This window comes from Leopardus geoffroyi, chromosome C1 (genome assembly GCF_018350155.1).
Source record: "Leopardus geoffroyi isolate Oge1 chromosome C1, O.geoffroyi_Oge1_pat1.0, whole genome shotgun sequence".
Classification (NCBI taxonomy): Eukaryota; Metazoa; Chordata; class Mammalia; order Carnivora; family Felidae; genus Leopardus; species Leopardus geoffroyi.
Window position 1 is genome coordinate 31,890,909 of NC_059328.1, and position 23,177 is coordinate 31,914,085.

A 23,177-nucleotide genomic window follows, 5' to 3' on the forward strand; every position below is an offset into this window, starting at 1 on the left:
ATGAGTCAGTGAGGTCTCTGAGATGTGACACAGAAGAAGGGGTGAATCTGTCTGGGTAGACGTGTGAGGAGGGCAGACTTCCTCAAGGAGGGACTCTGGGAGACTTTGGGAAGATGGGTAAGGCAGAAGGGAAGGGCGTCTGGACAGAAGGTAGAGAATACCCAAGGGCTTGGAGATGGGGAATAGTTGGGAAGTCCGTGGATGGACAAGTGTGACTCAGAAGATATCTGGAGACAGGCCTGTGAGGTCATGAATCCCGCCAGCTGGGCCACAGCTGGGTCTTACCCTGAGGTTTAGGGAAGTCACTGCAGGGTATTAGGCAGGGAAAAAGGTGAATGACATAATAAGTGGGCAAAAGATTTGAATGGACACGCCCACAAGAGATGCACCTGATGCATGTGAAGAGACGGTCAAGGTCAACACCTTCAGTGCAGATGAAAATAAATGCCAATGAAATCTCTGAGATACTAACACACACCCGCCAGAGGGGCTACGGGTGTTGGTGAGGATGTGGAACTCTCATACCTTGCTGGTGGGAATGTGAAATGTCACAACCGCTTTAGAACAGTCTGGTAGTTTCATATAAAGGTAGACGTACACTTTATGACCCTGCAGTTCCACTCCCAGGTATTTACTCAAGAGAAGTGAAAACAAAAGTCCACACACACACACACACACACACACACACACACACACAATATTATACAAAAGGACTATTATTTTAATAGCCTAAGTCTGGAAGCAACCCTAACTATCCAGAGTGAGACAATATACACACTGAGGTATATTTCTACAGTGGGAAACTGCCCAGGGATGAATCTCAAAAAACATACTGAGCCAAAAAAGCCAGACATGGGAGTCTGTATGTTGTGTGTTTTCATTTCTGTGAGGTTCTAGAAGAGGCATCTGTGGTGACAGAAAGCAGAGCCAGGGGCATCTGGGGCAGGAAGTGGAGAGGAGACTGCTTGCAGGGGAGCAGAGGGAACTTCCGGGGATGGCACTAGTTTTCTTCGCCATTGATTGTGGCGGTGGTCACACCTTCGTGTGTGTGTTTGACAAAACTCATCAGAGTGTGCACCTTAAAATGCCTGGATCTTATTATGTGTCAGTTATACTTCAGTAAAGGTGAACAAAATGAAAAGCAGCCTGGGGGCGCCTGGGTGGCTCAGTCAGTTGAGCATCCGACTTCGGGTCAGGCCATGATCTCACAGTTCAGGAGTTCGAGCCCCGTGTTGGGCTCTGTGCTGACCGCTCGGAGCCTGGAGCCTGCTTCAGATTCTGTGTCTCCCTCTCTCTGCTCCTCCCCCGCTCACTCTCTCTCTCTCTCTCTCTCTCTCTCTCTCTCAAAAATAAATAAAAACATTAAAAAAAAAAAAAAAAGAAAAGAAAAAACCAGCCTGGGTTGAAGGTGGGCTTGGGGAGATGTATCCCGGATGGAGAGAACGAGGCAGAGCTGCTCCAGTGTGCTGAGTGTAGGGCCCTGGGGAGGCAAATGAGTTTTGAAGGAAACATTTGTGTTTTACAATATAAGAAAGATTTTCAAGTCTGTTTGGAGATTATCACCGAGTTTAAATGTATGAAGGTTCTAATTTTAAAACCCGATTTTTAAGGGAGATAGGACACTGATAATATAATTTGGGAATGCGGGGAAGAAAGCAGCTCTGGAGTCATGGCCTACTTCTTGTCTCCTATGTCCCCAGTACATAGATTCCACGGACTTGGAGCCCAGCACCCTGCAGGAGGAGCCCGTACGCTACCACGAAGCCTGGCAGAAGCTCTGTAGCGCCCAGTGAGTAGTGCCCTGTGCCCGGCTTCCGGGGGCTCAGGGGTGGGCTCGGGGAGCAGAGTGCCGGGCTCTTGTGCACCAGTAGTAGGTAATCTACTTTTTGAATGGCTTTTGATTACCGAAAGGGCCACAGTCTGGACGATTTAAGCCTTACAGAAATACAGCTTATCAGCACAGTTGAATCTGAAGAAAACATGACATTTGTCGTATGCATCTACTCATGAGGCTTAAAGGTTTTCACCAGGGCGGGGAGGGGGGGCGCCTGGGTGGCTCAGTCGGTAAAGCATCCGACTTCAGCTCGGGTCATGATCTGGTGATTCGTGAGTTCGAGCCCCGTGTCGGGCTCTGTGCTGACAGCTCGGAGCCTGGAGCCTGCTTTGGATTCTGCGTCTCCCTCTCTCTGCCCCTCCCCTGCTCACGCTCTTTCTTTCTCTCTCTTCTCTTGCAAATAAATAAAGATTAAAAAAAAAATTTTAAAGATTTTCATCTGGAACATTTGATGAGGACCCTTCAGTGGAGTCTCATAGTTTGTTTTTGGCAGCCATTATTTATAATGGTAGAAAATCACAAAATTCTAGATCACTGGAACAATTGGATGTTATGGGGCCCTATAGCTATGAACGAGACCCCAAGCTCAACAGGACATCTGAGAGGATGAGGAAGGCTCCTTTCCCGTTCAGGGGAGCACTTTAAGCCAAGAAGTAAAAAGTTGCATTTATAGCAATATAACTTATACTAAATATTAGGAAAGAATCTGTGTGTGCCACCTCTTACCTGTAAGCGTTTTGTAGCATTACTCAGAAACATTTCGTGTGCATCTTTTTTTTTTTTTTTTTAATGTTTATTTGCTTTTGAGAGAGAGAGAGTGCATGTCGGGGAGGGACAGAGAGAGAGGGAGACACAGAATCCAAAATGGGCTCCAGGCTCTGAGCTGTCAGCACAGAGCCCTGTGCAGGGCTGGAACTCACAGACTGCGAGATCATGACCTGAGCCCAAGTGGGATGCTTAACTGACTGAGCCACCCGGGCGCCCCTTCATGTGCATCTTCCAAGTTCATAGTGTTTGGTGTTTATATACAGCTCACTGGCAGTCTTGCAATCACGATATAGCCCCAGTGGCAAAACACGCGGAGTGACTTCGTGGCATCCGTGTCTTGGGAATGGCTCCTTGGGTGCTTACTGCGAGTTGGGCTGGTAGGCAGGATCCATTGCCTTGTGGTGTGCTCTCTTGTACAGTGGAGTGCTGGTTCCCGGGGGATTTGGTGTTCGGGGGACGGAAGGAAAGATCCAAGCCATCGCCTGGGCTCGGAAACAGAAGAAGCCTTTTTTGGGTAAGGAGTAGGAGAGGTCAGGAGAAGGTGCCGCAGGGGAGCCTGTAAATAAAACAGGGAGGTCACTGAAAGCAAGCTTAGGCGCCCTCATTCTAGATGTCAGCTCAAGTAGAAGCCAGTTTGGTTCTGTTTGGGAGAAATTCAGACTCCCTTAAGCGTGAAAAGTTTTAAGAGCTTGTACGTTCGTCCACGTGTCCGTGTCGTGGAATTTGGAGAGAATGAAATGGCAATCAGGAAATTTTGGCTGCTCGCTGAGCCCGGCTGTTGGGCAGGACATGTGAAGCTAGGTTTTATATCCTCACTTGGAATTTGGGCCAAGTGGTTTTGGATGCTTCCTGGTGCTGCAAATGGTAGTAATTTTCAACTTGATCCCTTGTAAATGGGAACCTAATGAGAGGATAAGAAAACTTGAAGTTTTAAATATGAGTAGAGTGTTGCTTATTTCTAGAACCAAATAGCTTCTAAAACTTGGCATCTTCATATGCACTTATATCCAGTGTTCGAAAGCTGATACAGATGACACAGCAGGGGGTGCATGTTTACAGCAGGAAAACATGAGAGTTTGTGATTGTCCTTTTGCCAGCAGACAGGACACAAAGTCCAGGACAGGCTGGTGGGAAACGTAGGAGCTGCCTTTTTAATGGAGCTTCATTTGTTTTTCCCCTCCACCTGCAAGGTGTGTGCCTAGGAATGCAGCTGGCAGTGGTTGAATTTTCCAGAAATGTGCTGGGATGGCAAGGTGAGTGTTCGTGAAACTTGTTACATTCTTGCCAAAGTGAAACTTGTTACATTCTTGCCAAAGTGTTTCCTGAAGTGGGTGAAGCCTGCTGCCTCCTGCATGATGGTAGAGGAGGGCAGGCCTGGTCTCTCCGTACCTGGCGGGAAACAGCGAAGGGGACCCCTGTGTGCATTGAGGGCGCGCGTGGCTCTGCCAGCCCGACCACAGGAAGGAGGGGTCACAGCTGAGCAAGCAGCCTGGGCTCTCTGCCCCTGCATTTCCTGCTCTGCAGACTCGTGCACGTCCACCCCCGTGGCCACCATCCCTGGGCTTCTGCCGAGCAAGAGGCCGACAGCTCTGGCCTGTGTGAGGCTGTGCGGTTATCATGAACTTGGGCCCTGGAGCTGGTCAGACCTGAGCTCAAATTCTGAGTCACTTGTTGTGGGTGATTTTAGATAAATTACTTAGCCCTTTTGGCTTCTGTTCCTTCTATGAAATGGGGTGATAATGGTACCTATTTCTCATGGTTGTAAGAATTAAATGGAATAGTGCATGTAAATAGTCCCAGCATAGTGTCTGGCAAATAGGAAATACTCCGTAATATTGGCCCTGTGCCTGGCTAACTGTCCAGGCCACCCGAAAACTCAGTGGCTTCCAACGTTTTATCATGTCTCCGTATGCTGTGCGTTGAGTGGACTCAGCTGGCTGGTTTTCTGCGCCCTGTATCTGAGATCCTGCCCCCCATCCAGCTCTGCCCAGCAGGGACATCCAGTTGGTTCTCTCCACGTGGCAAGGCTCCTCATTCACAGCCTGGCGACCTACCAGCTTCCAAAATGACCGGCCCAGTGTGTAGGCACTTAACTAGCTTGCTAATGTCCCAAGGCCAAGTGCAGTCGGTGGGGGACGGAACCACACAGCCCGAGGACTGGGGCAATGGAAGAGGCTAGTCTGTGTAGCCCAGCTGACAGACATGAGGTTTTCAGAAAGACCTTATAAGTTGTAAGAAAAACAAAGCAAGCGTCCTGAGGTGTGTAAAAGCGGCCTGGCTCCACAAAGGATGAGCAGCTCTCCTGTGGCCAGCTGATTGTTAGGATTGGGTTCATTGCACATGTTTTCTGAGAGTTACCCTGAGGGCATGGTGGCTGTTTTATAGGCAGCATGCCCTGTAGTTCTGACGCCTGAGCCTCTGGCAGGCACCGTCTTAGCACCCACCACCCTAGAGCTGGCCCTCTGGGCACCCTGGACCCTTGCCCAGTTACAGTCTGTCGCCCACTCAGGTCCCCAGGTGGGTGAGTGACTTGATGACAGGCTTAGCTTTGCTTGGGACCTGGCCGTGGTTAGGAACAGTACCTAGCCTGTCACACAAAAGGAGCCGTGCTGTACCAGGAACTTGATTCTTCTAGTCTTTGTGGTTTTGCTTATGGTTAGACAATAAATTCAGTAAAGGAGAGGAAGGCTTCTTTGGGTGTTGAAATCAGTTCCTGATGTAGCTGCTGAGGGAGGCAGTGGGGCAGTGCAATGTAGGAGGACAGGAGTGTATTCCAGCCCGGAGAGATGCAGCCTGAGAGGAAAAAATGGACAGAACAGTGTAAGAACTGTCATAAGGATGCGTTATCTAAATAAAGGTTATGAGGTTGTGCCATTGGTTTTGATTTCCCCATTTTGTGCAGCTTGACTTCCCAGAGAGTTAACAGGTGTAATGGAAAAACTCACCTGTGTTTGTGCACTGAGTCCTTCACGTCTTAACGTTATCCTTAGTTTTGTTCTAATCACCGAAGGATCGCTTTACATCGAGGAGGGAAATTGTGAGTTAGGGCTTAGGAATGACACTTTTCAATAATCAGATTTGTTTGTAACTCTTTTCGTAACATAAGTGTTTTGATTTTTCAGATGCCAATTCTACAGAGTTTGACCCTAAGACCAATCATCCTGTGGTGAGTCCAGGGTTTGAACGTTACCAGGGCTTAGAAGGGTGTGGGGGGCGCGGACACCGGAAAGAGACCCCTGGATCCACCCAGAGAACCCTCAGACCGGATAGAAAGAACTTTTTTATTTGTCATTGTGCAGTTTCTTACTTCTTTTCCCAGTTCGCAACAGAAAGTTTTTAAGACGGGTATCACCCCAGCCAACCAGGGTGGTTCCTGATTAAAATCACTCTTCATCCCCACTCCCCTTAGCCCCTAACTCCCCTTAGCACTCTAATGATCGTTTTGTACTGACACGAAACACCCACATGGGCACTTACTATGCGCCAGGCACTGTTCTCACCACTTAACGTGTATTCATTCATTCCATCCCCAGCAACCCTGGGAGACGGGCATGTTATTCAGGAACCATGGAATATGATTCTGATGTGTTTAATGGTAACCAAAGCTTTTGGAGGCCCCGGTACCTTGTGTGATGTCTCCTGTCAGAGGCATATGGCTCCTGGGGAGGAATAGCGCCTTTACCCATCTTTGAATCTCTTCTCCCGGGGGTGACAGGCGGGCTCTTGGTACCAGAGACACTGTGATAAACAAAGTGGACCAAGCTCTTGATCTCAGGGCATTTAAACAGCATCGGGATATGCTTGTTGACCTGCAGTTGAACTTTGCTAATACTAAGAGCTCAGGAGGAGAAGAATGAAGGGTTTGAAGTGTGCAGCCTCGGGGTGGTGGGAAAGCAGGGCCAAGATAGGGGCCTGGAGGCCTTAGAAAGTGCTCAGAGGAGCCCGGGACCGAGCGGTGGGCTGGGCTCCCGTGGCAGGGGGGGGGCCTCAGCCTCTCCGCCCCACACACGTCCGCCAGGCTCCCGCCTAGACCCGGCAAACCCTGGAGAAGCATCCCTGTCCTCTGAGTGGCTCATGAGTCCGGTGGAGGGGACACGTGCTGTAACATCAACATATCCTGTCTTGCATCCGTGCCGCTACGTTAGTCTCCAGAGCATGTTGTGGCCCAGCAGCCCTCATGGTCCAAAGTGCTGGGGGCAGGAAGGGCCACGGGCAGGAGCAGCTGTGTTCGGTCCTACAGCTCAGGAGGACTGGCTAAAGGATTAAGCCGCTACCCAACACAGGTTCACAGAACGATTATGGGGAGGCATTTCCCCAGTGACACACATCTCTTGTAAGGAAGGCTGGGGAATCAGAGCCTCCTGCCAGGCTCTTGTCACTCAGTGTAGGCAGTCTGCTAATGGAGGCAGAGTTTGGTAGCGTGTGTTTGTTTTTTGAACACCTCCAGGTCATAGACATGCCAGAACACAATCCTGGGCAGATGGGCGGAACCATGAGGCTGGGCAAGAGGAGAACCCTGTTCCAGACCAAGAACTCGGTCATGAGTAAGAGCGGCCTCTCACCGGCCCCGCCTTCAGCTCTGCGTGCCCAGGACGCACGTCTTGGGCTGCTGCTGGGGCTCCGAAGAGCCAGGCTGACTTTTTTGGTTTTGTTCTTGCTTTTGAGGTCTTTTTTTCCCCACTTCCTAGTCACATTCTTCTAGGATGGGCTGTAATAACCAGAGAAGCAGTGTGGCTCTTAGAAAGCTTGCAGGCAGTGCGGTCAGGGCCCTTGGGGGCCTTGGGTGTGGGCGGCTGACCCCAGAAGGAGGCAGGTGAAATCTCCCCACACAGTCTGTCCTGTACCTCGTCTGTTCGGTTGAACCGAATTAAACTGCCAATGTTGGCGATTTCTGTCCCCCAGAAAGGCAGTTTCGTATGGTCCAACCTAACAAGGTTTTAGTCAAAAAGTACTAATACGCGCTAAAGATTTAGAGAAAATTGGGGCGGGGGGGAACATTTAGGAGAATTACTCCATTCAATCTCGTTTTCTTGCCCACTGGGAAAATTCTGTCTTTACTAGCCGGGGCCCCATGTGTCTGTCAGTTTGAGTCACTTGAGTAGGTGGCCTTGGGGTCCTTCCAGCTCTGTGTTCTGTGGACTTGGGGGCCTCACCCCACAGCCCTGGTGCCAAGGCTCTTTGCGCCTGTGACTTAACCGCATGGCGCTGCCCCGAGGACCATCCCTGTAGCTCTGGAAGTGTCTTTCTAGGCTTCCACTGTTTGATATGTCCTGGTGTGTTTTCCAAGGCAGTTTCCAGCAGGAAAGTGCTCTTGTGCCTCAGTAATCGAGGTTGGAGGGTGGTGATGGAAACAGCTGTTCTAGTTTTTCTTGGTGTGGTCAAAACAGTCCAAGCCCAAGAATTCATGCAAATGGTGCTGCTATAGGCAGGAGGCTGTGGTTGCCTGGAGAATCCTAGAAATGACCTTCAAAAGGCCTGGCTGTGTAGGTGATTCAAAAGTAAACTGGGAAGCAAGAGGCAGTAGTGAATAGATTGTTCTGTGAAATCAGGACTCTTTACGGGAGCATGCTTGCTTTTGCCAGGGAAACTCTACGGAGACCCGGATTACTTGGAAGAGAGGCACCGCCACAGATTTGAGGTAAGGGGTGGAGCTTTGTGGCTTTTAAACCTTCCTCCTTCCGGTTACTCGAGAAGTAAGCTGAGAGGTCAGTCAGCTTACTCTTCATGTTTCCATAGGTGAATCCAGTCCTGAAAAAGTGTTTGGAGGAGCAGGGCTTGAAGTTTGTTGGCCAGGATGTTGGGGGAGAGCGGATGGAGATCGTGGAGCTGGAGGGTGAGCGCGGGGTGGCTGTGCGTGGGCGGGGGGGGGGGGGGGGGGTTGGCGGTGAGCACTGGCCTGACGGCGGTAGGGAAGGCCCCGGCCCTGGTGGGGTGCCCTTGGAGAACGAGGCACCCGGAGCCCTGGGGAGCCTGTCCTTCCTCAGCCAGCACTGCACTCCTGGCCTCAGTCCTCATTCTCCAGAATGAGAGCTTGGACTTGGCCCTTGAGCCCCACTTCCGATCTTGACGACCTGCGGACTCGGTCCCACGGAAGCCAGGGAGCAGGGGGAGCTGGGGCGGGAACCCCCGAGGGGAGGCAGCGAGCAGGGCGACAGCATCCGTTCCCCCCGTTCCCTGGCTGCCTTTCTCTAGGTTCTGATTCAGATGCTGGTTTTCGATCATTTTAAGGGTCCATAGAAAGGCGAAACATTTGACAGGGTTTGCTCATCTGTTGTGTTGTGTGCACATGACGAAAGCGCTGCTTCTGCGTGTCTGTTTCAGAGCATCCCTTTTTCGTTGGAGTCCAGTACCACCCTGAGTTCCTGTCCAGGCCCATCAAGCCTTCGCCTCCGTACTTTGGCCTTCTGCTGGCCTCCGTGGGGAGGCTCCCGCATTACCTCCAGAAAGGCTGCAGGCTCTCGCCCAGGTGCGGTCACTCCTCTGTAGTCCATCAGGGTGTCCCCTGCCCGTTACTGTGGTCTCCCTGGTGTTCCCGGCTGCTTCTGTGCCGCCCGGACCCCCCCCCCCCCGTGGTGGCCGGGGCCCCTCACCGTAGCACCTGGCCTCCGGGATCCCATGTAGCAGTAGGACCCTGGGTCCGTGGGGAACTGGCTTTCACGGGCTGGCGGCCACAGCCCTGGTGGATTTCCTGCCCCACTGCGACTTTATCCTCACCCTGAGCTGGTGGGTAGAGTATCAGGACCACAGTGTAAATCGAACGTATATCTTTTGTAACTAGAAGAAGAAAATCCCTCTACAGCTCCATGCTAAATACATGAGGCAGGAAAGCGTCTGATTCCTGCTGTGTGTAAGCAGGTGTCCCTGTGGTGATGGTGGCTAGAAAAACAGAGAAGGAAAGCGTGTGTTTGGTGGGAGACGACGAATAAACCATCTGAATTCCACAGGGACACCTACAGCGACAGGAGTGGAAGCAGCTCCCCGGACTCTGAAATCACCGAGTTGAAGTTTCCGTCAATAAATCATGACTGATGATGACGTAAGTGGTGTTTTTAAGCTGTGGTATTTTTGTTTGTTTTAATGGCGATAATACTAGAATTGCAAGGATATCGCGAAGGTTCAGTGTGGAGAACTTCGTCTGCCCAGAATGCAGGTGGTAGGGTCCGTGTGGGCATCAGCCAGGTGAGAGGCCCGTCTGAGTTACAGCGCACCTGTCCCCCTGCCTCGGGGACCCCAGTGCAGGGCGGAGGGGACACGAGTCATTGGGCAGCTGTCTTGTTACCGATTGCTTCATTCAGGTGCCAGTCTGACCAAATCTGGGGGAACTGGGTTCTCAGACCCTGTTATTTCATGTAGCTGTAAACTTAGAGATCGTGAAGGAGGTGAGAGGTGACGGGTATGACAAAGCGGTGTTGGTCACTTTTGCAGAAACTCAGGCTTTCGTCAGGAAGTGCTTTAAGATTGATACCTACAACACTTTTATGTTGACTGCTGCTTATTCTCGAACTCCCTCAGAATCTGAACAGTTACCGGGCCAGCTTTGAACGTTAGTCTTTATGGTGACAGGGTTTGTACGTCTGTAAAGTGCGGTAGCCTTGGGCACTGCCGTGAATTATATAAAATATCGTGATAACTGAGTGAACCGTGTCGGCAAAAATCCACATCTTGGTGGTGGGGGTGTCGGAAGGGGGTTGGGGTGGCAGGAACCCGTGGGGTCTGAAGGAACCAGGGCTGTCTCGCGGTCCCATGTTTGGGGGCCCCACCACAGGCGGGCGGCCTCCTGAAGCCTGCGCCCCTCACGTTCACACGCATGGCTGTGCCCCTCCCGCCCTGGACGCTGAGCCACTGGCCCGTGAGAGCGTGAGGGGGCGCTGGTTTCCGTTAGCACACACGCACGCGTGCATCGCTCTGCCGGGGGGGGGGGGGAGGGGGGGAGTTGGGGGGAGGGTGCATCGCTCTGCCGGGTGGGGGGGGTGGTGTCTGCTGGTCTGAGAAACTGCGCTATAGACAGCAAGCGTTCATGGTCAGTGGGTGGCGGGTCAAGTCTGTGGAGACGCTCCCTGCTGCGAGTGGAGGCTCCCCTGCCAGCGGCCTGCGAGGACACCGGGCGCACCGACCGGAGCCCCGGTGTCGGGGTGGAGGAAGAAGCCCCTGAGGTCTGGAAAATGTGTGGGGGTGCAGGAATCACCAGTGCAGCTTCTGACTCCTCGCGTTAGGTTCCTGCCGCTGGTCCTCACTGAGCCCCTGGTGTAGTTTGCCACAGCAGCCGACGAAATCCTCACTTGTCTGCTGGAACATACGTCGTGTAACTGCTCGCTCTCTCTCTCTCTCTCTCTCTCTTTCTTTTTTTTAACAGGGATGATTCTTCCAGACAGCCTTCGGACTTGAGAGTTTACAGCTTTGATTTTACACTCAGCTTTTGACACTTCCTTTAAATTATGTTTTTATTAAGATTATTTTATTATGGGGGAAAGGTATTTGGAAGACTCTGTGACTCGCATGTCCCGTCCTGTGTATCGGCTCCTACACAGTGCCGCCCCGTGTGGACACCTGGTGTGGAAACCCCATGTGGAAGCCCGGTGTGGACGCCCCGTGTGGTCCCCAAAGCTCTTGGCCGAGGAGCGGGTCCTCTGGGCAGGAGTGGATGATGCGCGTGCCGGTGGAGCGCCCATTGGTCACCTCGTTTCTCCAAACTACCTCCTGTCGTGGTGGATCCAGGCGTGTAGCCCGTCGCCTCCCCTTGAATGCCTAGACCGTGGGAAGTGTGCGCCACGCGGACCTAGTGCGTGCGGAGGGACGATTCTGGCGAGTGCTCACGGCGGCTGGTGCTGGGAACCCCTGCTCTGCGGGGCCGCCCGCCGCCCGCTGTGACTGATACTGTCGTCCAAAGGGAACGGTTAGTTTGGGGTCACGTGGAACGGCAGGTGGCCGGTCTCTCGGAAGCGTGGTTTCCGCATCCCTGTGCTCTGGCCACACTTCTCTTCCTGGGGCTGGGAGATACTCCTTGCATCAAGGGGTTGCTTAAAAAAAAAAAAAAGAAAGAAAAAAAGAACAAAGAATCTTTTGGGGAAACTGCCTCTAAAACCCTCTCATCTACAGACAGCTTTGCTTGAGGGGATTTCTTCCTTCCAGAACGGTGTTATTGCGGTTGAAATGCAATATGGAAAGCTATTTTCGTAACGTGACGTAACAGTAGGCACCGCCGTGTGCCCGTCTATTCTGGCTAGCCCCCGTGTATACTCTAACTTAAGAAATAAATAATGCAGAATGAGCCACGCTTTGTGATGCGCTTTATGCCGCGGCCAGTGGGGAACGTCTGAGTGTGGCAGCCAGACATGTCTGTGTCACCTGAACTCTCAGTACCTGGCTCTCCTCCAGTGGGGTGTCCTTTGGTGGACGATCTGATGACACTTCGTTTAAAAACTGAGAGTAGCCATTTTTTTTTTAAACGTATGTTTATTTTTGAGAGAGAGAGAGAGCGTGACAGAGAAGGGGCAGAGAGGGAGGAAGACACAGAATGTGAAGCAGGCTCCGGGCTCTGAGCTGTCAGCACGGAGCTTGATGGCGGGGCTCGAATCCACAAACCGCAGGGTCATTCATGACCTGAGCCGAAGTCAGACATTTAACCGACTGAGCCACCCAGGCGCCTTGAGGAGCTTTTTTTTTTTTTCTTTTTAACATTCATTTTTGATAGAAACAGTGTGAGTGGGGGAGGGGCAGAGAGAAAGGGAGACACAAAATCCGAAGTAGGCTCCACGCTGTCAGCACAGAGCCCAACATGGGACTTGAACTGAGAGATCATGACCTGAGCTGAGGTCAGATGCTTAACTGACTGAGCCATCCAGGTGCCCAGAGGAGCCTTTCTTTTTTAAAAAACATTTTTTTTTTAACATTTATTTATTTTTGAGAGAGACAGAGACAAAGCATGAGCAGGGGAGGGGCAGAGAGAGAGGGCAACACAGAATCTAAAACAGGCTCCAGGCTCTGAGCTGTCAGCACAGAGCCCGACACAGGGATCGAGCTCACGGACCGTGAGATCATGACCTGAGCCGAAGTCGGACGCCTAACCGACTAAGCCACCCTCTTTTTCAACGGGAAACCAGAATTTCCCCAAAAGGCTTCACATTTAGGTTCTCAGCATGTAGAGATTCACTCAGCATGAGTGCTGCTTGATCTTGGGAAAGGGGGGATGGGCATGTTTATGGCGGTCCCTCCCTCACGTGTGTGGCCAGGGAGCAGCGGACCCACGACCGTTAGCCAGCAGGACTGTTTTATCCGCAGGGTGGTCTTCCTGCTACCCTGGCCGCTACCACGGCAGCGTCCTGCGGGCTGTGTCCTCCAGAGTGCAATGAGCAATACTGCATCCGTCCTTGTTGGCGACACTGGTGCCCGCCCGCCCCCCTTGTGGCTGCTGAGCTCACCCACTCATGAGCTGGCTCCTCTCTACAGTCTGAGGCAGAGGCTCAGCCCGGATTGCCCATCAGTGGTCCACAGCCTTTCCTCCCCGACCCTTGAGAAACTGGGTTGGGGAGGAAAAAGTCACCATTTAGCCCAGCCCCTCCATCGGGGAGATCCGGAGAAGTGGGCCTCCTTTTCCTTGCACGCTTCCACTCACCCATCATGGCCAAAGCCCAGAAGCTGGTGTTCCTGCCCCCGACCAGGCACGAGCAACCTTGCTGCCTTTGTCTCCGGTTCTCATGGACCAAAGTAAAATGTGTTCACTCGCAGAGGCCTTCATCCCAGTCTCTGGACTTTGAATGCGGCCGATGGGGTGAATCCTAACCGCGGTCTCCACCTGGTGGTCTCAGCAGACCGTGTAAATCATTTTCGCAATAGCCTTCCCCCAACGGAAGACTCCGACGTGCCCACTGGTGACAGCAGCGCTCCCCACAACCGCAAGGACTCGGCCGGGTGTGGGGCGGTTTGCAAAGGCCCCGCGGCAGGGCGATCTCCCGCCCCTGCATCGGAGAGCGCCTCGGCGGACGAGTCGTTGAGTGCTGCCCGCTCGGGTGACCTTCCTAGAGAAGGGACCAGGACTGGCCTTCCGGGGCTTACAAAGCCTGACCCGCCCTGCCACCCTGGCTGTGGCAGTGGGGACCATGCCGGGCTGACACCGGGACCAGAGGATGGCTTTCCGCACCCAGTGGTGACTGACCGGTGTCCAGAGCTTCTGGGGGAGAAGTTCCTCGGGCGTCCTTCGCTTCAACCCAGGTAGTCCACGCCAGTTCTTAGTCTGCAGCAGCTCAGCGACATGACTGCGCTTGCCTTGGCAGAAACCGGCTCGTTCCCAGGGAGAGCACGTCTGAGGGTCGTGCTGCCTGGACCAGCATCCAGCACGCACCCGGCACGTGGAAGGTGCTCAGAAACGGCCCCTCTCCTGACTTCTTGATCAGCACAACCTCTGTGCTGGTTCCCAGTGGCCTCTGGAAACGTGATTCGGGCCCCGGGTTTGGGTGACTGATGAGTGAGAGCGGCTGGGGAGTCATCAGCACAGAGCCCGACGCGGGGCTCGAACCCACGAACCGGGAGGTCATGACCTGAGCAGAAGTCACCCAGGCGCCCCAAGGGAAGCGTGTTTTGCAGGCCCTCCTGTGAAATGCCGTCTGACGAGATTCCATGGTTTTCTAGTGGCTCAGACCTCAGTCTAGGCGGCTCCTTGTTTCACCAGCAGATATTTATTTGGCAGCCTACATGCTCACCATGTCTGAGATTCTGAACTTAACAGCCATGAACAACAGATCCAGACCGCTGTCCCCTGGAGCATGGATTCTACTGCAGGGGAGGGGACAGCTATAAATAAAAGCTACGGAAAGTGACTGACAAGTGCACTGGGGAAAAAGGTTGGAAGCAGGAAAGGGGGAAGGGGGGTGCTGGGGAAGGAGGTATAATTGGAAGTGGGCTGGGTAGCGAATATCCTTCCCTGTCACTTGAAAGTGGAGCAGAGAGGAAATAGTCCTGCAGCTCTCCGGGGGAGGAGCATTCCGGTGGGGGGAAGCAGCCAGTGCAAAGGCCCTGAAGCAAGTGTGTTCATGAAACAAGCTGGTGGGTGTAGCTGGAACACAGGAGCAAGGGGCAGGAGGGGTTGAGGTTAGATGGGCCAACTTGCCAATTGTATAGACCACTGTTTGGGCTTTGCTTCCGATGAAATGGGGCGTTCTTTTGAGTTCTTTGAGCCCGAGCAGGGCATGATCAGACATTGGCTTTCTAGTCTCTGGCTCGGCTGGTGGAGATGACAGGGGAAATGGCCAGAGCAGGAATCCTCGCCAGTGGCTGGAGGGTGCTTGGGACGGAAGTCAGACTCTTCCTGTACAGGTGCTGGGGAGACAGGGCGTGGCTCTGATGATGACAAGTGCTCCTGCCCCCAGTCCATTTCACTGTCTTACAGATGAAGAAACTGAACAGAGGTAGCAATTTGCCCCAGGGGACCCGGTCTTTAAGGCAAAGCTGGAATGGATTGCAACCATCCAGGCCCCATAGCTCCGTGTGGGAGGAGCCCGGGGCTGGCTCAGCCTCCTGGACAGAGGTGGGCTGGGCGCGGGGCTCAGGGCTCAGCTGCATCCAGCTGGTCGGCCGGAAAGAACCATTCTTGCCCCAGGGTGCATGTGATTTATTAAAGCGCTTTGACAGTCACAAGTTCCAGCAAGCCTGGGGTGGTGGCTGCAGGGTGGCCTGTTTGCCCTACAGGCACGGTTACCGAGCGTGCCTGGCCATCTGCAAAAGGGCTTTCCCCGTGTGACGCATTCCTTTCTGGCCCCGTCTCGCCACTGGAGTCGCAGACCCCGGGCTGGGCAAAGGGAGCTTCTGAGGCAGTAGGACTGTCCCTCACAGCTCAGCCCTCCGATCGCCCTGGCCAAGTTTTTACCAGTTCTTTCCGGAAGGAAGGTTCCTTGGGGATCGTGCTAAGAGCAGTTTCTCAGCTACACAGACGGGGGTCGGCTCGGAATTGAAGCCCGTGCGTGTGCGGTTGTCGAAGGAGCGAGGATGGTCGCGCTCCCGTCCACCTCTGAACAGCCCAGACGGGTTTTAAAGGGAGGACTTCGGCTCAGACAGGAAATCCTGCATCTGCCAGGGAGAGCTGGCCTGCCGGTGCCCGGCCCTGCTCGCCGACTGGGGCCCTCACAGGACGCAGCAGGTGCGGGAGCCGGGGCCTTGCTGCTTCAGCTGCTGCCGGAGCTGCTGCTCCTCCGCCGTCAGCACCTTCACCCTCTCCTGCAGCGTGCGCAACTCCGCCACCCACTTCTGCAGTGTGTGTGTGGGGGGTGGGGTCACCCCACAAGCAGAGGCCTGAGGTGGTGCCGCCTCGGGTTTGCCCCCTCCACCCAGGGTTGAACTGACGGAGGAAGGCAAGCCCCGGAGGGCCCAGGGGGGGCCTACTCAAGGCCACTGGGGACCACATGGCCCTCCCTGCTTGGTGGGAGCCGGGTTCCTGGTCATGCCACCACCCCTGACAAATCAACCCTGGGGGCTGAGGGAAGCCGCTTGACCTGAGGGGCCTGCCAGCATCCCAGCCCCCTGGGCCGGCCTCCTCAAGGGTTGGGTGGGAGCCATCCGGGCATGTCCCTCCCTCTCTCCGCCAGCCCCTTGCTCTCCTCTGCTTTTCTGCCATCTGATGTTTCCCTCTTGAAAAGACTTTTTCTTAGGACTCTGTCCAGCACTAACTGCCCCCCATTGTAAGGGCCTTCCCCTAAATACAGTATAGTACGGCCCTGTCTTCAGGGTGGTCTTAAAGCTTCTCAAGATTCCATCCCCCCCCCCCCGCCCACCCCAGCTCCCCCAGCCCACGGCGGTGGAACATGGGGTGTAGCAGGGTTATTTCAGTGCTCCCCCCACCCCCCCGTGTACTTGCGGGTGATGGAGCACTGAGGGAAACCCGATGGCATGGCCAGGACTGCTGGCCTGCCCCCGCCCCAGCCGCTTACCTGCTTGCACCACTCCTGGATGGCATGGACAGACAGCGGGCCCTGGATGCTCCCATCCCGACGCAAGAACACCTCCCCCTGGTCAGTCTCATAGAGCTGTGGCTCGGCCTGGGCCCTGGGGGCACGCACGCTCAGGCGGATCACCTTGGTAAGGGCGACAGCAACTCTGGTCGCTAATCCCACCTGGCTGGCTCTTCCGGCTCCTGGGGCAGCCTGGTGGGCGTGGGGGCAAGGGGCACTTCTGGCCTCTCCTTCGGTCACTCTGCCCGGCCCCCCCCCGCCCCCCCCCCCCCCCGCCAGCCCTGCTCAGCAGAGCCGAATGGGGCCATCACGCGGGGGCAGACAGACCCAGGGCTCACCTTGAGGGGGGTGGGGGAGGCGATGGTGCTGACCACGGGGATGAAGGAGAGTGTGTAGGCGTCGGGGAAGACCTGGGGCTGGAAACCCTGCAGTATGGAGTCCACCAGCAGGCGCACGCGGTCCTCGTCGCGGTGGCTGCAGGGGACGCCCCGCACCAGGCCGCTGTCCTCGACGCCCACGAACAGGCTGCCGCCCTCGCCGTTGAGGAAGGCGCACGCGTAGCGCCTCAGGTGGTGCTTGAAGGCCAGGCTCAGGTACTCGCCGCCGCCGCGCTTGAACTCCACGCTGCGCGTCTCGCTGCCCAGGAAGGCGCCCTGGAAGAGGCGCTCCTGGCCCGGGACCTCCTGGTGCGCGATGGCGCTGTCGGAGCGTGCGCCGCTGGGCCGGTCCTGGGACCTCTGCGGGGCCCGTGCCGGGGGGCTGTTGGCAGGGCTGGGGCTCGGGCTCCGGCTGCTGTCGTCCTCCCGCTGGGGTGAGGGGTGAGAGTAAGGAGCCTCGGGGAACGGGACACACCTCCTTCCGCCTGGGGCCCAGCCCGCTGGGGCATCCTAATGCCCTGTCCCAGGCGGAAGGGCCTAACTGCCCACCGTCCTGCAGCCAGTGCTGAAACCTGCTAAGTCAAGGGTTTGAACCGCCACCGCTCCTTCCTGCTGGGCTATGGTATGCATGGTGAGGACAAGGAGTTCTCCTTCTCAGGTCGGGAGCCAGAACCCCGGAGGCCAATCCCTTCCCACTTAGGTTGTAGACTGGCCTCTGAGGCTCGGGGCCAAGATCATTCCAACAGATAACCTCCTTCTTGTCTCCCTGAAATGCCTGCCTATCACTTTCTGGACCACTGATCAGTCCTGAATCTCAACCCTCCTCTGGCCCTCCTGAGACCCCTTCCATGGTTTCTGTTTTGCTCTCGGGCTCTGTGCATGAGCAGACTCGTGGCCACCGGCCTCTTCTGGGCCTCATCACGGCCTCCGTACCTCCCATCCACCCTCCTTGCTGACCCTGGATGCGAGAAGATTCTCACTCCTCCCTTACTGGGTTCTCTGCTGCTGTCCCTGGCTCCTTGCTGCCTCCCAGTCTCCAGCAGGGGCTTCCGGGGCTGGGAGTGCCGTGCGGGCTGGGGCATGGTGGTGAGGGGCGCATCCCTACCAGCCCTGCAGTTCCCAAAGGAAACAGTTTCTCAGAAACACGAGAAACTGCCACACAAACATCAAGTCAGGCTCACAGGTCTTGAAATGTCAGTCACAGAGCTGTTCAGTTCTGCAACCATTTGAACACCACGGAGTTTTCATCCCGAAAGAAAAGGAAAACCAAGATCACCTGTCTCACAGAGTGTCCTGCCACAGCTGCAGTGAGTTGACTGCGCCCTCCCATCCCCCATAAAGGCCCACCTTCCCTCCCTCCCCCTGCTTCGGTCTCGAAGCCCTTCCTGGCCCCTGCCCTCTGGCCCAGCTTTCTTCCTCAGCTCCCCAGCAGCCTTCAACCTGAGCTCCAGCGGCACCAAAAGGCTTGCCCTTCTGCAAATGCAACATCCCCCCTCACCGTGTCCCCCTGCCTAGAACGACCTTGCGCTCCCCGAGTCCCAGCTTAGACTTCAGCCCTTCTGTGAATCTGTCCCCACAGCTCTGTGTCCTCCCACGGCTCCAGGCTGCCGAAGCGCTGTAACTGGCTCTGTCTGGCTCTGCTCAAAGATGAGGGCTCTTTAAGTCAGGGCCGAGCCTTTGCTTTCTGCTGTGCAGCCTGGCCTGCGGGCACTGATGTTGGCCAGCCGAGTGGATGAGGTGGGCCAAAGAGAAAACCCTGAAGGCCCGGGCTGGCCCAGACCCAGAGGATGGAATACAGAAGGGCCCAGGGAGGAGTCCCCACACTTTGGCCCTTCTCCAAACGCTTCCGGGCTGGAGGCAAACTGGGAAGGTCAGCGAGCCTCCCCGGAGTCAGCAGGCAGTGCCAGCCTCAGGCTATGCTCATTTGAGTAGCAGCCCAGGTTTGCAGATCTGCCCCTGGCTCCTCAAAGACGCACCTCCACCCCTGCCCAGGCTTCTCCCCGCCCCCGGGTGAGGCTCTGGGGCTTGCAGGCTTGGTGGCTCCAGAAGCACCCCCTTTACCTCTCTGCCGCGCGAGGGCCCTCGGCCGTCACCCAACACCAGCTCCTTCCCGCGGGCCACCAGCTCCTTGAGGATCTGGTGCTCCTCCACGGCCGTCTGCAGGCGCCAGGGGAGGGAGGCCAGGCTGTCCCTGTGGGTGGTGGTCACCTGCACCAGTGCGTAGGCCTTCCGTGGTCGCCTCACCACCTCGATGTGCTCCCGTGCCACCGGCAGCCCCAGCCGTTCCAGGGCGTCTCGCAGCAGGCAGGTGAGCACAGGCACTGAGAACTGGGGGTTCAGGTGGCCCACGTAGAGAATGTGCGTGCTGGGCGTCACCTGCAGGCCTGAGTCCTCAGGCAGGGACTCTTCCCCGGGGACCTCTTGCAGGGGCGGCGTGCCCGGGAGCTCCATGAGGGGCTGCTGCACCTGCGTTTGCGGTGATCTCTTCCTTGGGGCGGGGGGGTCCCTGGAGAGGTCTCCCTCAGAAGGGCTTCTGCGATTCCTTACTGCTGGCTGTTCTTCCCAGGGCCTCCCAGGGGACTCAGGGGGTGCAGAGGCTCCTGGGAGGTTCACAGATTGGCAGGGACTGGGCAGAGCCAGAGGGAGGGAGGGAGGGCAGAGGGCCAGCCGGAAGGGGCCTGCCACCCACCCAAGCCCAAGGCCTAGGACAGGAAAGAAGGGAGTCAGCCAGGGCTGAGGCAGACAGCAGAGCATGGGGGCCTGCCCCTCCATTTTACAGGAGGGAAGACTGAGGGGATATGCCCAAAGAAGGGCCGAGGGGACCAGAACTCAGGTCTTTGAGGGCCCCACCACAACCCTTCATGGGCCCCAGACGTCCTGTCTTTCCTCTCCAGTCCACAGGCTGGAGGCCTCCCAGGGTTTCCTGCCCCCCAGGGGTCCCTGCTGCCTCCAGGCCCCAGGGAAACCTTTTCAAGGGGACTCTGGAGAGGAAGCTTTAACCCGGGGCTTGGAGGACCAGCAGCAGCCACACCGAAGCTTCTTGCCCCGTCTGAGCCTGGTGTGAGCCCAGCAGAAGCTCTGAAACAGGGCTGGGCCAGAGGGTTTTTAGAGCAGGGGACACTGATGAAAGCTTTGGCCCCTCCCCAGAAAAACGGCCTTCCAGTTTGAGGAGGCTCACGGCCCTTCTTAAGAACTCCTGGTCTAAGACCGAATCCTCTGATTTGGGTCCAGAGAGCAGAAGTGAGGAGGGGCAGAGCTGGCGCCCTTAAGGACGCCCGCTCCCGCAGAGCCAGGGGCCTCATGCCCGAGCTGTGCGCAGACGGAACCCACAGGAGCCCTCCACTCACCCCCACACACCCGGCCTCCGTTCTGGGCGGCAGATACCACCTGCCTGCATCTTTTCAGATTGGATCCTTGAGACAGTCAGGGCCTGGCGAGCAGCACGGCTGGGGTGGGGGCATTCAGGGCAAACAGGAACAGGAGGAAAAGGGAGGCCTATGACCCTCATGTCCTGAGGGTTCCTGGTGGAGCATGGGGGGTGCCCGCCCTCAGCTCCCACAGACTCCTGACCCCTGGCCAGCAGCTCCCTGGTTTGGGGGGGGGATCTTGGGGGCTCCGCGGCGGGCAAGGAGAACAGGGGCTGCAGGAAGTGGGCGGGGCCTGCACAGCCACCTCTGTGATCTCACAGGAGTCAACAATGACTTCCTGGCCGGCCTCAGGCCCCGGGTTGGGAAGTCAATCAGGAAAACTGCCCCCCCCCCCCATTCCCGACCCCCAAGGTAGTGAACACACACTATGGCCGGGCTGTGTGGCCCCGTCTGGGCAGCTCCCAGAGTCCAGGGGCTGAGAACGTACTTCCTCCTTCTGTAATGTCTCTCCTGTCCCTGCCCCAAACCGTGACCAACCAGGCCCTCCGGTGCCACGAATCCCCATCTTCCCCTTCGTGACCAATCCCAGGCTCCGCTGAGCACTGATGACCCAGCTACTCCCCAAGACGGATCTGAGCACACACTGCTGGGTCCAGGGCTGCCCCGGACCCCAGGCCCCCTGCTCCACGCCAGAGACGGAGGTTGCTGTCCGGCCGGAGCCCTGAAAAATAGGTCAAGATTTGCCACTTCTTTTCAAGGACAGGGTTGTCACCTGTTGTTTGACAGGGGCCAAGACATGGGTGATACACAGCCTTTATTAAAAGCAGAAATCTGTTCTGGGGCGGGGGTTTTGGTAAATGCTTTCATTATGCAGATGTAGGTAGCTCGTTCCCACGCAGCTTCTGGAAGTCCTGAGTTGGAGGGGTGGTGAGTGTGGAGGCAGATGCTCCAGACTGGGGAGGCTGGGGGCAGTGGGGTGCTTCCCTTCTCTGAGCAGCCGTTCTGGAGATGCTAATGGAGTTTCGTTTCCCTCAGGGACACTGAGGCAGAGGCTCGGCTGGGGAAGCCCAGAGAGGAGACCGAGGCCGTCAGGCGCAGCGTGAGGCTCTGGAAGAGCCTGGCAGGTGCCCTCCCCATGCCCACCCCGGCATGACGGCTGTGAGCTCCCCATGCTCCCCCTCCTCTCTTTCAGGCCTGTCTAGACACTGCCAACATGAGCTGCTCTCACAGCAACCACGCAGCAGGGTCTGTAGCTGCCAAAGAAGAAGGCTACGTGGGGTCGTGGCTGGCCAGGAGAGGCGCCCTGACGGATGGAACATGTGAACATGTGAACCAGAGGACGTGACTCACTTCTCCAGGGGCCTTGCTATCAGGCAGCCTTTTGCGTGAGGGTTTCCACGCTGATCTGCGTGCCCAAGCTCTCCCCACTCTTACTGGGGGTCTCTCCACGCTGATCTGTGCCCAAGCTCTCCCCACTCTTACTGGGGGTCTCTTTAAACACCTGCATTACTAATTTCCCTGGGATCTTGAACCACTGTACGTGAAATGAACATCCATTCCACTTCCTTTTGGGGGGGGGGCAGTAAAAACTGTCATTGTAAGCACTGAATACATTTACAAAGTAATGTCTTAAATACTGAAATGTGCTGCAATATCACTGGGTTACTTACAGCATCAGGCTTTCTAACAGTACTGATGGCATTTTGCAGGTGGCCCGGCCGGTGGCAGACACAGGTCCGGTGTTAGGGATAAGCATCCCCTTGTAGTCCCCTCACTGGATGTCTGTGGCCTTATTGACAAACCCTACTTTGCACTAGAGGGAAAAAACTCTTGAATCTAAGATTAAGAATGTGAGGTGGACCCAAAGATGAGGGGGAGAGGGAAGCTATGGATAAGGTTTTTCCCGTGTTATCTGGAGAGTGTCCACTTGGTGGCCCCACACGGCCACGATCCCCGAAACCACATCAACAACGGGTGTCTGTGCTGACTGCCCAGGGAGGCCAGCCAAGGAGCAGAGGGGCAGGGGCAGAGGCCAGAACTGAGCTCAGCCATCATGTGGGAGAGGACAGGATGTCCGGAGAGCAAACTCTGGAGCTCGGGGAAGTGGTATGGACCCAGCCTTTGCCATCTGGGCCCCACGGCGGCACTCCAGCCCATCTGGAACCTTCCCCTTGCGTGTGGGCATCTGCCTGCTGATTCCTGCCCACCTCTGGCAGGGTCCAGCCCTAGCTACCCACAGGTGTCTTGGGTCCTGTGTCTTTACACTGGGACTTGTCAGCTGTGGGTCGCTGGAAGCACCTGCAGTGGCTTTGGTGTCACAGGCCCGGCACAAATGCACAGTGTGTGACACGTGGCTGCCGTGGTCCCTGGTCTAGAGGTTTCCAGCTGTGGAGCTTCCTGATAAAATGAGGTGACATAGGGCAAGGAGGCTGCCAAAAGCTGAGGGACGATGAGGGGAGGGGTGTCTGGGCTCTCCGAGGCAAGAATGTTCTCCAAGGTTTTAACGTTAGTTGCAGGGAGGAGGGGGGAGTCACTTTACGGCTCTTCCTGAGGAGGGATCATGGCATCGGTGTGAGGGTAGAAACAGTGTCCACTCGGACGACCAGAGCCACAGCCCAGAGATCTCAGGTTGTTTCAGAAAGATGTCACCGAGGGATGCTGCGGAGGCTCCTGCTCAGGACTAACGGCCTGACAACGCGGAGGTGACAGGGACCGTGTGGCCAGCAGCAGGGAGGGGCCACAGGTGGGGAGGGGGCAGACAGTTCCTGAAACCATTCAGCCCTCAGTAGAGCCTGGACTCTTCCGTCATCTCCTGAAGCACACGAACCTCCTGCTGTTCCTCAGCACCGGAGTCAACGCCCTCTCCTTGTGGTGGTGAGTGTGGCACGTGAAG

General features: G+C 56.0%; 2 protein-coding genes and 1 long non-coding RNA gene across 8 annotated transcripts in view; 2 read left to right on the plus strand and 1 right to left on the minus strand.

The window, feature by feature from the left end:
* CTPS1 (CTP synthase 1) overlaps positions 1-11,870 on the plus strand; it is a 30,313-nt gene extending 18,443 nt beyond the window's left edge. For 2 of the 3 annotated variants that reach the window (XM_045476850.1, XM_045476849.1), the window contains exons 10-19: positions 1,701-1,789; positions 3,022-3,116; positions 3,793-3,855; positions 5,725-5,768; positions 7,050-7,146; positions 8,185-8,240; positions 8,339-8,435; positions 8,924-9,068; positions 9,547-9,638; positions 10,956-11,870. In XM_045476850.1, coding sequence (XP_045332806.1) covers positions 1,701-1,789; positions 3,022-3,116; positions 3,793-3,855; positions 5,725-5,768; positions 7,050-7,146; positions 8,185-8,240; positions 8,339-8,435; positions 8,924-9,068; positions 9,547-9,631 — 771 coding nt within the window. In that variant the 3' untranslated portion in view covers positions 9,632-9,638; positions 10,956-11,870. Of the gene's footprint in view, positions 1-1,700; positions 1,790-3,021; positions 3,117-3,792; positions 3,856-5,724; positions 5,769-7,049; positions 7,147-8,184; positions 8,241-8,338; positions 8,436-8,923; positions 9,069-9,546; positions 9,643-10,955 lie in introns of those variants that run through there. The other variant, XM_045476851.1, reaches the window with a different exon arrangement.
* A 3,321-nt stretch (positions 11,871-15,191) lies between these two features.
* Positions 15,192-20,540, minus strand: SLFNL1 (schlafen like 1). 4 transcript variants are annotated; one of them, XM_045476854.1, is made up of 5 exons: positions 20,264-20,540; positions 18,978-19,516; positions 16,878-17,345; positions 16,519-16,731; positions 15,192-15,838 (listed from the first exon to the last, which is right to left on the minus strand). In XM_045476854.1, the coding sequence occupies exons 2-5, from the start codon at positions 19,365-19,367 to the stop codon at positions 15,716-15,718; spliced, it is 1,194 nt and encodes a 397-aa protein (XP_045332810.1). In that variant the 5' UTR covers positions 19,368-19,516; positions 20,264-20,540; the 3' UTR covers positions 15,192-15,715. The 4 variants fall into 4 exon arrangements, with proteins under 4 accessions (XP_045332810.1, XP_045332811.1, XP_045332808.1 ...); XM_045476855.1 differs by lacking the exon at positions 20,264-20,540 and adding an exon at positions 17,668-17,670 and having other exon boundaries at positions 16,519-16,662; positions 18,969-19,871; XM_045476852.1 differs by lacking the exon at positions 20,264-20,540 and having other exon boundaries at positions 18,978-19,871.
* LOC123597685 lies at positions 19,116-21,723 on the plus strand. The gene is made up of 3 exons (XR_006712209.1): positions 19,116-19,224; positions 20,825-21,016; positions 21,320-21,723. It is a non-coding gene; the product is annotated as an uncharacterized LOC123597685 (long non-coding RNA).
* Positions 21,724-23,177: the final 1,454 nt, after the last annotated feature.